Below are 14,136 nucleotides of genomic sequence, written 5' to 3'. Positions count from 1 at the left end.
GCTGAAGAGGCAACTGGGCAGGCTGCCATCTGTTTGCCCTCTATTGCGTTGGGGCAACCATCGTGTCCTTCCCCACTCCAAGGAGGTCATCAGGACCCCTGACACATCACACCCCCATGTCTGTCCTGACAAAGGACCCAGCTGCACAGGAGGCCCCCGGCAGGAACAACCACTATGCGCTGCCCCAGCCACACTGTGTGCACCTGTCACCAGCCCCTTAGCCCACGTGTGAGCAAGCTGGACAGGTGAACTATCGCGTCTCCACCCAGGATCCCCAGGACTAGTCAGGACCCACAGGTTGATGCTGAGTGTCCACCCAGGGCTGTCAATGGAAAGGGCCTGGGCTGTCCACTGGTTGGTCTCCAGGGCCAGGCCAGGAGGGCCCCTGCCCCCCGAGTCATCGGAGTCACCAGGTGGATAAGCAAAAAACAGCAGAGCAAAGACAGTGTAAGGAACCAGTTTATTAGCATCATCAGGGTCGACTGACGGGGGCTGCTTCCCACACAGAGACCCTGGTCCACCCTGTAGAAAAGGCCTAGGAGGGTCTGTAGAGCTGGGCCCCACACAGGCCTCCTGGAGGCCAAGAAAAAACGTTCACGGGTAAGATGTGGCTTGGGGGAAGCCCCCTATCGGGAGGGAGGCTGGAACCCCCAGCCTGGGTGAGAGGCAGGGCCGTGCCAGGCCTGGCCACTGGGACAGGGGCCTAAGCTGGGGCAGACAGGGCCCACGTGGCAGCCACTGCCTCATGAACGGAGCAGGAAAGATGCCCAAGTGCCTCCCCTGTGTCTGGAGCCCCCGAACCCAGAGCTGCAGTCTGCGAATCACTCCGGCCAGTGCTCTCAGAGCACCTTCGGTATACTCTGAGATCACAGATGTGTGCAATGTCCTCAGCTGAAGACCAAGTCCTGTGAGGTAGGAAGCACCCAGGGAGGAAGGGGAGGGAGGTGTCCTGAGTTGTCGGAGAGCCAGGGCAGGGTCAGAGCACACGTGTCCGGGGGGTGCCAGCTCTGGGACTCTCTCCTGAGTTGAAAACCCAGGGCAGCTGTGAGGTGAGCTGATGCTGGTGCCAGGCAGGGTCCTAGGCCCCAAAGCCACTTGCCTCTGTCTGCTGCCCCATGCAACCGTGGCAGCTTAGTCAGGGGTGTCCCAGCCCCAAGAGTCTCTCGTCTCGATCCTAGCCACCCAGCCCCTGATGGTCCTGGCCTCAGCCCTGGGAGGGGCTAGGGTCCACGTCCCCATCCGGGCAAATGTGCAGGGTGACAGTCTCCCCCACTGTCCCAAAGCTGACCGTCTGGGTGGAAACCTCCGTTTTGAAGCTGCTCTGGCCACTGTCCACAGAGTGCTGAACCTGAGTGCAGAAGGACGGCTTCCGGGACATGGTACCTCCAGCCCGGGCCTCCTGGAAGCAGAAGGAGATGCCCCTGGGGCCAAGGTCCTGCGGCCCTGATGGAAACGCCTCCCGGGAGCTGGGCATGCGTGTGAAGAAGCCAGGGGAGGTTCGGGAACCTGGAGGGAGCCCCACATTGAGCAGGACGGGCTGCCCCACGGTGGGCTCGCTGATCTCTCTCTGAAGCACTGAGATTTCACAGGGCGGGTCATCAGAAGCACCGGGCATGGGGCCGCTGCAGCCAAAGGTCTCCCCTTCCTGGGGCACATAATCCTCCAGGTCAGCCAGTGTGAGTGCACGGCCGTTGTGTGTGAGGATCTTGGGGTCCCGGCCCTGAAGGCCATCGGCACTCAGGGGCTCTTCTATCTGGTAGGTACCTCCTTCCTCCGTCTCCTCCAGGGGGGGCTCCTCTTCAGCAGCCCAGGGAGGGGAAAGCTCAGGGGTCTCTGGCCCCGTTTCCACATGGAAGACTAGGGGCTCGCCAGCACTGACCATGGCTGGGGGCTCCTGGGTCAAGAGCTTGTTGTTGGAGTTGTTTGTATTGGGGTCTCCTCCAGGCATCCTGCCAGGCAGTGTGGAGAGAAACCCCTCCGAGCTGCCAGGCACCTCTCTGGCCAGAGACGCGCCCGTCGAGCCAGTCTTCTTCACCCGAACTTCAATGGTCTCCTCGACCTCCACCCATTTGGGCTGGGGCCCAGTGTCCCCAGGCAGGGCTGACATGTGGGCCTCGGGCTCCGTCACGTACAGAGTGGGCACAGTGGGCCTCCAGCCTGGCTCTGCCTTGGGCCTGCAGGACTGGCTGGCTCCTGGCGAGTGCAGCGGCTCAGGGGCCAACAGGCCTGGCTTGGGCAGGCTGGCAGGGTGATAGGAGCGGGAGGGAGACTTGCCGGGGGACTGGCGTCGGCCACGGGGGCTCTTCACCACAGTGGTAATCGTCTCCTCTCTGTGGGGAGAGGGCCGAGAGGAGATAGGCACAGAGACCCACAGCCTCACCCAGCGCCCTTGCCATCAGCACATTCGGGGGCCAGCGAGAGAGATCAGGTTAACGTACAAGCAAGCAAGTGGTGAAATTGCATAAACTAACTCCTACACATGGGCTTGAGCCCGATCTCCAGATCCCCATCCAGAGAACCAAAGAAACAAAGCACAGAGTCTCATCTGGCCAACCTCAGGCTCTAGTGTACAGATCTCAAGATGAGGGTGGAGGCATCAGGGGAGGCCCATGCTATATCACGCAGGTACCTCCAAACCCCGGACTGGTTTGTAACGTCATGTGTCAATCTCCCCTCCTTGTTTATGGCTGTCTCACTTTGGAGACACCAGCCCCCCTTACAGAGCTAAGGAAGGGGTGCAAGCCACACAGCCCTCCTTGTTGATCGCATCAGTGCTTTGTGCTTTGTAACATGGTAGGAGGGTGGTGGGGGTTAGAGGGGCTCTCAGACGGCAGGTGCCTCAGTGATCCTCGGTTAGGGACAGGCTGGGCAGCTGATGCTGCGGGCGCAGGAGGAATGTCAGAGTCTTGACCTGTGGCCTGTGCTCATGGCCTCCAGATCTGGGGATGTGAGGCCCGGCAAGGACACCTGGCTCTAGGCATGGCTTGGCCAGTCATGGGCTGTTGACCTCAGACAAGTCTGCCTCCCTCCTGGGCTCCATTTCCCAAAACAGGAGGGGGATGGGAGGGGAAGAAGAGATAGAACTCAAGTCCATTTGCACGTGAGTGTGCATGGGGCGCCGGCCAGGGACCTTGCAGCAATTCTGGGAGATGGGTCTGACCTCCTTTTACAGGTGCAGACAAGGCTGAAAAGGGCTCGAAACTTGCCCAGAGCCAAGAGTCAGAAGCCCACCGGTCAGCCCAGGCCTTCCTATGCCAACCAGTACGCCTGGCCTTGCCAGGTGCTGAGGGTGCAAGGAGTTAATAGGCAGGGAGCAGGAACATATTCAGTAACACACAGCTCTCCTGGGCCCCAGGACCTGCATCTCCTCTCGGGCTCAGGCAGAGGGACCTGGCATGCTTATGGTGACAACTCAGTGCTGTCACCAGCTGCCTGCAATGACTAGGACTTTGTCTCTTGTTCAGCTTTGCTTTTGTCTAACTCACAGCTCCATACAGGAGCAGTTACTCCCAGGCATGGGCCCAGAGATGTGTGGCCACACCTTGGGGTACATAGCAAGTACAGATCCTGCCTCCTCCGGCCCTCACCTGGTAAAGGGGAAATGCCATGCCCCCTTAACTGATGGGGAAGCTGAGGCGTGGAGACGTGGCCTACTCAGGGCCACAGGCTTGCCTTCCTGCTTCACGCAAGGCTCAGTGGCACTAGGCTCGTCCCTGGGTCAGAGACTGCCCAGACCTGGGCAAGGCCCCATCTGCTGGCCTCACACTGCCTGATTTGTGAGCCAAGACAGTGAGTCCAGTGGAACTGGACAGCTGGATCACTCCCCCTAAATGCACCCCCATGCTCGGCTCACTGCTGCCCCCACGAGGGCATGTAGGCACCCTGCTCTGACGCTACTGGCACAGCACCTGAGGCTGCCAGGTGGCAGGGGTCTCTCTCCCGTTTCCTTCTGGTGCCCCTTGGCTCCCTAGAGCCCCTCATTGGGCCGCAGGCGCAATGTGTGGAGTGCCCTTGCTGGGATGCTGCGCCAGACAGTTGCCCCTCTCCATTCCTCAAGACGAAGGGGTACCCTCTTCCTTGCAGGGTGAGGGTTGCTACCTCCCTAAGACTGGAATAGACTGGACTTCAGGATGCCTTGGGAGTTACCTAGTCCAGCCTCCCATAAGCACGAGGACACCCTAATGCCTCCTCAGTGGGGCTGCCTGGCCCCATCTCTGCTCCTTCATTTTGTCTTCCGTAACGTAAATAACAATGCTCCCCTCATAGATGAAATGGAGAGGTGACCTGTGTAAAGCTCTGGCATGGTTGCATACCTCCAGGGATGGGACTGACTTCTGCCCCAGGCAGACCCATCTACTGTGAGGTGACAATCTGCTTTGGGGGAGAAGGGAGAAAGTCACGGAAGGGTTAACCCAGGAGCTTATCAAGATGGGATTCTCCAGCAGTATCACCACCTGCAGGCACCTATAGGAGGTCTTATGCCGATGGGGAATTAAGAGGTTCCCCATCCTGGAGCCTCCCAGTGCCCTGGCTTTAGGAAGTCATAGTCTTTCTTCCTCCTGGATTTTACAAGCTCTTCCACCCATCTACTTCACACATCTCCTACTGGAAGTCCTTTCAGATTATCCAGGTCAAAACCAATCCTGCCTTCTGTGGGTTCACCTAGCTCTGGACCTCTTGTATTATTTAATTATCAACAACATGCGTGGCTTCTCCTCAGCCTTGAAGGCACTGAAGGACGGAGAATGGGACAGTGGGTGTGGCACTGGGGAAATAAGTTCTCAGCTGGCTTCCAATTGTGAGCCACCCTCAGCAAGCCTCCTCTCTTCCCTGAGCCTCAGTGTCCCCATCTTCCTAGTGTGAGGGCTGAGTTTGGAGACCTCTAAGGGCCCTAGAGCTGTGCTGTTCACTATGGTTATGCTATTTTAATTAAATTCAAATTGTTGAAAATCGAATAAATTTAAAAATCTAGTTCTTCAGTCACACTAGACAAATAGCCACATGCGGCTAGTAGCTGCTGTAGTGGGCTGTGTAAATATAGATTATTTCCATCATCACAGAAAGTTCCATTGGACAATGCCCTAGGGTATCCTAGGGTAGCATTCTGCGTCTAGTACACTGGGGGAAGCAGCTTTCAGTCCCTGCTCCCCCCTAACTGGCATGATTCTGGGTCCAAGCCCTGGATGAGCCACTCTGACATACACAGAGTAAGTCTACCCTGCTGCGGCAACGGGGCCATGAAAAGGGTACTTAGACCCTGGAAGAGACAACTTTGAAGTGTGAAGGTAGCCAAGGGCCCGGGGGAGGTGAATGCCCTAGGAGTATCTGCAAGGTGCTGGCAGTCTGCGTGGTGAACAAAGGCCATGTGGGCAAGCAGTCAGACAAGCAAGGGGCCAAGCTACACAGGCAAGGTTCAGGGAGGTTAGTGGGCATGCAGGGAGCACTGCAGTCAGAAGGAAGGTTAGGAACACTCCTGCACTTACATGATGACGGTTTTCTTGGGGACTTTAGTCTCCTGCTCAGTGACTACAAAGAAAACAGTCGGAATAACGAGGGTTACAGATCAGCCGGTGTTTGGGGGCTGAGCTATCTGAGTGGCATGGCAGTGTAGTAACCTGCTCAGCTTAGGGCACTGGATCCAAACCCTGCCTGACTGTGTGCCCCTGGTAGGAATGTCTCAGCTTAGAGTTCCAGGTCCCTCATCTTTGAAATGGAGGTGACAATGCCTGCCTTGAGTGGCTAGGGAATGAGGAGTTGTGATAAGTGTGTCCCACGTGAGGGAAGAATCCCTCTTGAGGGGTTCTTGCAGGAGCTTCAAGGAGAGTAAGGGCTCTGCCTAGGCTGCCCACACAGAAATCCAAGCTTTTCCTTCAGCCCGTGTGCCCAGGGAGCCCTGTGAATTTGTCAGGCCTAAAGTTCCACTTTTCATAGACACCGAGGCCTAGAGTGGGAAAAGGAATGGCCTGTGGCTGATAGCCAAACTGGGACTGGGATGGCTGGTGCCTATTTCACAAAAAAAATCTAAAGACCAAAGGGCGTCTCTCCAGGGCAGAATGACTCCGGAGTCCTAGAGGTAGCACATGAGTTCTGTGGCATGAGACCACAGAAGTCCCTCTGGGAGTGACCTGAGGCTGCCTGAGCAGGGTCCTGAGCTCTGAGTGAGCAGGGAAACCTAGGTCTTCCCATAGGAGCACCCCACAAATTCAATTGTCTCTTGACTTTCCTAGCTTTCCTCCTTGCTGGAGCCAGCAGGATACGGCCTGTGGTTCCCATTTTGCTGATAGGGGACCCACGTCCCAGGGACAGGGGGGACCCATTGGGGACCTGGCAGCAACTACTCCCCACCATCTCGAAGCCTCTTCCTCTGTAGCTTTTGGACAGGGTGAGGCTTGGCACAGAGATGCCTCTCCCAGCCTTGTCCAGCTGGATAGCAGGCAGCCGACCAGCTACCAGCACCCATACATCTCCACAGTCCCTCTCGCCATCCTGTGGGGAAAATTGAGGGGGAGGCTCAGAAAAGTCAAGTGGCATGGTCTAGGGCACACAGCCTCCTAGTCCCTGGTCAATGGGATTTTCTGCTCTGTTGCAGTGCCACATAGAAAAAGAACTTCCCTTAGATGACTGTGAGTATTTTAACCTTGGCTCCAGTTAGATGAACGTGAATCAAATGTACTATAGCTGTGTCTGTATGGCACTCGGGAGCCACATTTACTGTGTGTTTGTGTGTGTGCATATGTGTGTCCATGCTAATGTGTGTGTCTGCATGCACACGTGTGTGTGCCTGTATGTGCTTGTGCAAGCTGCCTCCTAGAGAGAGGCGAGTACTGGAAGAGAGAATGGGATCCAGCCAAAATATCCTGTGTGTTTAGACTTAGTTGGGCCCAGAGAGCACCAACTTGTTGTGGTCTGTAGGCCAAGCAGTGAGAGATCCAGCAGGCTCCTTGCCTCATCCTCCCTGACAGGGGCCTCATTCTGTTGCTTTTGGGGGTGGTGGCTAGGGCACCTGTGGGCTGCTACATTCCTGGCACCTTTGTTCCTGACCTAACCTGCCACCAGGTGGGCTCTGGGCTCCAGTGAGTATTGGTTGTGGAAGGGGTGCAGCTGTGCAAAGTGCGGCTCCTGGCCCTGCGCAGTGTCACAAGCGAAAGGGCAGCGCCCCACCCCACAGGGCCAGCCAGGGCCCGTTCTGGCTGCAGAACCACCGGGTTAATGATGAAGCGGCAGGATAGGGTTAGGAAGCAGGAGGCAGCGGGCTCCAATTCCAGGGTCTGTGAAGACTGGCCTCTCCTCATGAGGCACGAAGGCCATTTCCGGCACAGGTGGGCCGCCCGTCCTCCACACCTGTGTCCACGGGACCTTGACAGAGACCCATCATGACAATGAAGTAAATAGCTCTGTAGGACGTGCTTGTCACCAGTCGAGAGGGCGTGCTGAGGTGCGTGCTGAGCCCTGCTCTGTCCGACGTAAGATGACACAGGGCAGGATAGAGGTGCCGGCAGATGCCATGGGGCCCTCCGATGGGAACCGGCTTGACCAGTGCCCATTGGGGCTTGAGGAACAGGATCCCTGCCCACGAGGGAAGGAAGACACCCTAGAGGGTGTCAAAGGCCCCAAGGCTGAGCTCCTGGCGCCAGGTGGCCGACTCTGTGAGGGTCCAGACAGACAGCAGCCCCTGCACGTTGGGCCCTGGGAGGGATTGATCCAGTGGCTCAAGGCATCAGAGAAGCCAACTTTCAGGACTTGGGAGGACGCCTATCTCCCAGCCCATCCTACTGTGAGAGCTGCAGCCCCACCAGCTTTTTTGGTGCAGCTTCTGCGTGCGTGCTCCCGAGGATGGGAGGCTCACCATCTGTCCTGGCAGCCCCTTCCAGGTGAGGCAGTTCAGACTGGGAGAAACTCTCCCTGGGGCTGCTGCCTGCCCTGGGCCATCTCCGGGCTGGGCCCAGCTGGGACCCTGGAGCCAAGCGTGCGTGGAGGAGTGAGGCATCTTGCCACCTTTCACCTCCTGCCCAGGAGCACGCTGCTCCCTAATGAGGCCCATTCTGCAGCCCAGACCCCTCGCAGCCTGGCCCAGGCCAGGTCAGGGAGGCCAAGCCACGGCATTCTCTCTTTTCCTCAGCCAGCCCCACCCAGTGTGGAAGGATCAGGCCCCTGACACCTGTCCCCTCTCCCAGGAGCCAAGTTGGGACCCAGCAGCCTGCTTACGTGGAGCCGTCCCCCTTACCATCCCTGCCACCCATCCTATGATACCCTCCGACCACTGCCTGGCAGGCTGCTCAGGACCCGGGTCTGGCCTTTATATGCACTTGTTATTCCCCCAGGGATGGCGAGCAGGGCTTAGGGCGCCCCCTCCACCCCTTCGGACTGCCCCTCCAGCCTTCCCCAGGCTCTGGGTTCACAGCCCACCCTCCTCCGGCCCACAGACTTGCGGCTCCAGTCAGGAACTGGCAACCGGTGCTTTTGCCCCTCAACCTCTGAATCCCCTCCTCCGTCCTGCTTCCCCTCATCCAGGAAGTGTGCTCTGATTAGAGGCGCTGATGGTTTCACCCCACCTGGCGCTGCCCAGGCATATGGCGGGTCCAGCCCAGGCCGAGACCAGCAGAGGAAGAGCTCACCTTCCACGGCAGCGAGCTGCTCCACGTGGTGCTGTTCTCGGGCCTGCAGCGCCGGGCTCTGCATGAACAGCTCCGCGCCGCCCCGTTTGGAGCCCAGCCGGTTCACCAACTGCAGGGCAGACAGCAGAGGCTCACTTAGAGCCCGTGGCTCCCCAGGGGGCCTGGGCAATCTCTGTGAGGCCGTGCAGGCCAGCTGTAGCATGGGGGGCCCACCACGCTGTTCCTAGAGCTGCAGAGCCTGACCACAGGGAAAAGGGTACCAGGCGAGCCACTGTGTCCCCAGCACTGACCAGGAGCTTCCTGTGATGGTGGGGACACTGTCTGCTCTGTCCAGTGTAGTGGCCATGTGGATTCTGAGTACTTGAAATAGAAGTGAATCTTCACTTAAAGTTAACTTTAACTGATTTAAATTTAAATCACTGTGTGTGGACAATAGTGACCGAAATGGACAGCACAGGTCCAGAGCTGACATGGGTCCATTTTTTCCCTGAGAGTTGCCGTGGGGAGCAGGCCCCACACTTCCCCCATGAAGGCTGCCGGCAGCAGCAGCAGCTAGCAGCCAGGAAGAACCACAGCCAGCACACACCTTCCCCAGACCATTGCCAGTGCCCATGGGCCACGAGGACTGAGGGGGCTCCACCCAGGGCCCGCCTCCTCAGTCCCTGTCTTCTCAACATGGACAGTGGGTGACAGTGGCCTGGTGTCCCCTCTCTCATTGTGGTCAGGAATGGTGGTAGCCAGGCAGGATCCCCAAGACAGGTCCCCTCAGCCCCCTCCCCCTGGGTCCACCCTCCTCACCTCACACTCATAGAGGCCCAGGTCTTCCTTGCCAGCTGCCCGGATCTCCAGCACCAGCAGGCCGCTGCGGGGCTCACTCAGGGTCTGGTATTTGTCCCCAGGGGTCAGCAGGGCCCCATCCTTGTACCACCTAAAGCCAACCCCGGGGGTGGTCAGGTGGGGCCTCCCCAGGTCCCCCATGCTCAGGCCCCTCCCCTCACCCACCCCGCAGACCCAGATGTCCTCACAGAGGACACCCCTCACATCCCTCTTGGCTGCCACCCGCCCAACACCCTGTGTCCTCCTCGCTGCGGCTAGAGCTGTGTTCAGGACATGCTGTAGCCCCATCACGCCCACTTCTCATCGGAAAGGCTGAGGTTCTGTGTCCAGCCTACCCCAACCCAGCGAACAGGCTGCCCACCCTCATGTTTCAGGCAGGCAGGATGGCCCCAGGGCAGGCCCACCTGCCCACCTCCACCCTGGCCCCAAGCTGCCTGGCCCACCTGATCTGAGGGTGTGGGACACCTTCGATGGTGCAGGTGATCTGGGCATTTTCTCCTTCCACAAAGGGCACTGCCCGGACCTTGTTCACAAACCGAGGCGGGACTGCAGGGTCCAGGGAATGTGGGGAGAGGGGAGAGAGAGAGATTGAGAGATGGAGAAAGAGACAGAGACACAGAGAGAAAGAGATAGACAGACAGAGAGAGACACAGAAACAGAGAGATGCAGACAGAGGAACAGAGATACAGGGAGACAAAAAGACAGAGAGAGACAGAGACAGAAAGAGAGAGACACAGACATGGAAACAGAAATACAGAGAAAGAAACAAAGAAGAGATGGAGGCAGAGAGATGGACAGACAGACACCCACCCCCTGCCAGCTCCATCCAGAGATGGACAGACAGAGACACAGAGAGACAGAGAGAGACAGAAACAGAGAGAGACACCATGATGGAGCAGGACCCCGCCCCGACCAGCGAGTCCCCTGACCTCAGTGAGATGTTCACACCCACCGCCTGCCGGCTCCATCCACAGGCCCGTGCCCGCCCCCATGAGGGCTGATACCCTTCCAATGCCCAGAGGGTGGGGCCTGGGCACTCACACTCTGGCCTTCCCCCCAGGGCTCACCTTGCACCAAGATCTTGCCCAAGGTGCCGGCATTGCCAGCAGCGCTGGCCGCAAAGCACATGTACTGGCCAGAGTGGGCACCAGTCAGGTTGTCCAGGATGAGGGCACACGAGCCATCCGGGTCTTCAATGAGGATGCGATGAGGGTCCACCTCCACTGGCTTCCCATCTGGAAAGGAGAGGAGGGCCGTCACAGAGGGAGCCCCATCGGGGACAAGAGGCTGGGCCTGCCTGGGGGTCACAGTCACAGGGTTTGATGGAGGAGGCTGCCCCTGTAACACAAGAGCCAGTGTGGGTTCCCTGCCAGGTGTCTAGCCGGCCACGCTGACCTGGAGCCCTGGATGGAGACGTGGCACACCGCCCCCCGTCTACTTCCCCAGACCTCATTGGGCACAGTGTAGCCTCTTAAAGGCAGGCTCTTAGCTGGAGGCAGGGGCCGGGCTGGGGGGCCCAAACCCAAGGAGAGGACATCTCCTTCTGATAACCAGACCCTCAATCACCTCGCCAATGATTCTGCAACTGTCCAGGGGCCTCCAAGGTACTGACCCCACCTAGTAGATATACTCGGACACCACCCATTTCTTTAATCACCCTCATCCAAATGCCCATCTAACATGTCCAGCTGTAACACATTTCTTATCTGGGAGAGGGATGGTGAGATGTGCTTCTTTCACTACTAAGAATTCTTTCCTCCATAAATATGTAAAATTTCATAGATGAACACTTTCCAATAGCTCTGTACTTTCTGAACAAGGTTGTTTAGGTTATAACAGTTCATAAGCAGCATCTTGACTTCTGATTCACAGGGAACCTTAAGAAACAGTTTAAAAATATATCCCCCCAAAAGCCTTCAGCTGCCACCTCTTTTCTCTGTGTCCCTGTATGATAATTCCAGGAAAGAGCTGTTCTAACTCTCTGTCTCCAGGTGCTTCCCTTTCCATCCTTTCTCAAACCCACACCTCTTGGCTTTCACCTCGCACACAAAACAGCCCTTGACAAGGCTACTGGTGACACTGTCAATCTGTGGCCAAATCTCAGTCTTCATTGCTATCAGAAGACGATTCTCCATGGACTTCTGGCATTCCTGCACAGTCAGGTCCTCTGGGCAAAGGCCTACCGCCAGCACTGACATCCCAGGAGCCATCCGGGGCAGCAGAGACAAGCCCTCACCTTCCTTCCCTATGAGACATTTGTTTGTCTTCCAGGGCCATAAGTCACTTCTCGCTCTGGAGGGAAGGAAGGGAAGATGAGCCAGTAGCCCCAGAAAAGCTCGGCATCTCCTAAAACTTGGGGGTTCTCTCTTGTGGTACAACCCACTGCATGAAGCTGACATCTGGTCCCTGGATGTGGAGATCAAGGCATGGGCAGCCCATGCTGCTTTTGCTGTGAGAAACAGCCTTTGTCTCCGACCTGGGCTCTTGTGTGTTTTGTTTGTATCTGGCTGGCAGGCTGGCTTGCTGGCTTGCAAGCCAAGAAACATCTCAGACCCTTCACAGTTTCTGATCTGCAATTTTGGCAGCAAGGGGGGGATACCTGTCAGAGACACAGCATCCCCAAAGAGAAAGAAAGTGGCCCATGGACCAGTTAACAGAACATGAGGGAGGTCCATGGGAATCAGTGGTGAACATACTGACCACACTTCATGGTTAGCTGGGCAGGAAACAGCTATTTGCTGTGAATGGAGAGAAACTGCACAGGTGGCTGCAATCTGAGCACTGAGAAGTGGGTTCAAAGACAGACACTTGGATAGTGCCTTGGTTGATGTACTCTTTCCTTGCAGCGGGGACATTGCTGGTTCAGCCTCAGGTCAGCCCCACTTCCCAACAAATATTAGAACCCATGCTGAGTCCCAGGAAGGTTCCATTCCCTTCTTACCCCAGTCACAGAAACACACACCTACACTGGGTCCACCAATCCTGATGGGCAGAATGCAGGCAGGAGCAGGGCTAGAACTCAGGGATGAGAGGCATGGGCACCAAACACGTGCAGCATTCTTTTAGAGTTAACAGTAAAGGACCTCAGTGTTTGCTGTGAACCCTGGCTCGGGACAACCCCCTGATATAGACAGACCTCTATGGGGAACCTTCAATAGCTGGCACATGGGCTTGTGGCACCTGGATGTTGTCTAGAATGCTGGTGACACACTGGAGAAGGTGATCCGAAGAGATGTAGGTGCTTCCTGACAGGTGGCCCTGCATCCTTGGAAAACTCACTCAGCCCTTATGGGAAGACCCAGAAAGAGGATGGGAGATGTTACCATGGCTCTGGGCCAGTGGAAACCCCTGCTAAGTGGACCCCATCCAAAAGGTCGCCACCATGCAAGTTAAACCCCTGCCAGTCAAGAGGCACAGAGCCCCTAAGAACAATGTGATGTGGTTTTTAAGTCAAGCGGTCCCTGAAGCTAAAACAGATGGGATCGGTAGTGACAATCTTGCTGCCCCGTTTAGGGCTTTGAGTGAGTCCAAAACACTGGATATTACTGAGTTATGGAAGTGTGTCTTGTTCCATCCCTGGCCCCTTCCTCATCCTCCACCTTCACCTCTGTTTAAGAGAAAAATAACCAGAAGTGGGTCTTTGTCTCCCTGTGCCCAGAGGGACCAGAGGCCCTACATGCCCATCTGATATGCCAGGCACCTCAGGCAGGGTTCTAAGTTCTCCAACTTAGATTTTGATGGCTCTGCTGGACACAGGCATCTGATTCCACTGATGGGATGTGAGCAAGGTTCCCAGAGAGCAGGAAAAGTAATGTCACCTTGGGGTCAAGTCAGGGTGCTGTGACTGTGGCTTCTACCTCTGGACCCTGATGTTTGCTGTTCGGAATTCCCTGCTCCACACAAGGTTGGGGACAACCTACACTTGGATAGGTGGCTATAGAGCATGTAACCAGGTCCAGCCCAGCAAACTGTCACTTCCCAAGATTGCCAACAGAACCCCAGGAGGAGAAAGGAAGTTCCAGGCCTCCTGGGTGATGTGAAAGGAGCCAAGCTAAGGAGAGAGGCCGAGTCCAAAGTCAACAGCCAGAGAGAGAGTGGTGGCTGGCAGGAGACTGTCACCAGCCCAGTCCAGTCACTGGTCCTGTGGCTCCAGCTGGCTTGGACAGGGTGGCTGTAATAGGGTCTGCTGTGTAGGCTAACAGCTCCCGGTGGGAGTCCTGGGCATTGCAGTCACCTGCTTTTCCTTCCTGCTGGCATGCAAGGACCAAGACCAGAGGTCCCTGCATTCGCACGGGCATGATCTCTAATACACATCGCTGGTGCTCTCTGCTCCCTGCTGGCTGCCCCCCTGGGCGGGGGTGTGGATCAGGACTTGGCCCCCTCCCCCGACACTCAAGCTTCCGCCAAATGAATGACATTTTGCTGGCTGGTGAGTCTGATTTCTCCTGCCAGAGGCTACTTTTCCTGGCAGAGGTTATGTGCTCACTGACCTTGAGATGTTGTGAACGCCCTGGCTCTGTGGTTTGACACTAAACAGGCTATAGACAGGTGGGTTGAAGACACCCTTCCTTGGGTCCATGAACCATGGAGGCAAAGTGAGGCCACTGATAGGGCTCCCACCAGGGTTCCTGCGTGGAGCCGTTGCATTGCACGTGGCACTGAGTTCCAGTGCATGCCAGACAGG

General features: G+C 57.0%; 1 protein-coding gene across 1 annotated transcript in view; it reads right to left on the bottom strand.

Moving 5' to 3' along the window:
• Positions 1-930: 930 nt before the first annotated feature.
• The window catches only part of OBSCN (obscurin, cytoskeletal calmodulin and titin-interacting RhoGEF), a 136,616-nt gene continuing 123,410 nt past the window's right edge, over positions 931-14,136 (bottom strand). Inside the window, exons 75-80 of the mRNA XM_082621777.1 lie at positions 10,520-10,687; positions 9,896-9,998; positions 9,414-9,543; positions 8,616-8,724; positions 5,484-5,526; positions 931-2,330 (exon numbers count right to left, since the gene is read on the bottom strand). Coding sequence (XP_082477903.1) covers positions 1,205-2,330; positions 5,484-5,526; positions 8,616-8,724; positions 9,414-9,543; positions 9,896-9,998; positions 10,520-10,687 — 1,679 coding nt within the window. The 3' untranslated portion in view covers positions 931-1,204. The remainder of the gene's footprint in view (positions 2,331-5,483; positions 5,527-8,615; positions 8,725-9,413; positions 9,544-9,895; positions 9,999-10,519; positions 10,688-14,136) is intronic.

The sequence above is a fragment of the Mesoplodon mirus genome, assembly GCF_964341445.2.
Source record: "Mesoplodon mirus genome assembly, chromosome: 5".
Taxonomy (NCBI): domain Eukaryota; kingdom Metazoa; phylum Chordata; class Mammalia; order Artiodactyla; family Ziphiidae; genus Mesoplodon; species Mesoplodon mirus.
The sequence above is the reverse complement of the archived record's forward strand: the minus strand, read 5'-3'. Positions and strand labels throughout refer to the sequence as shown.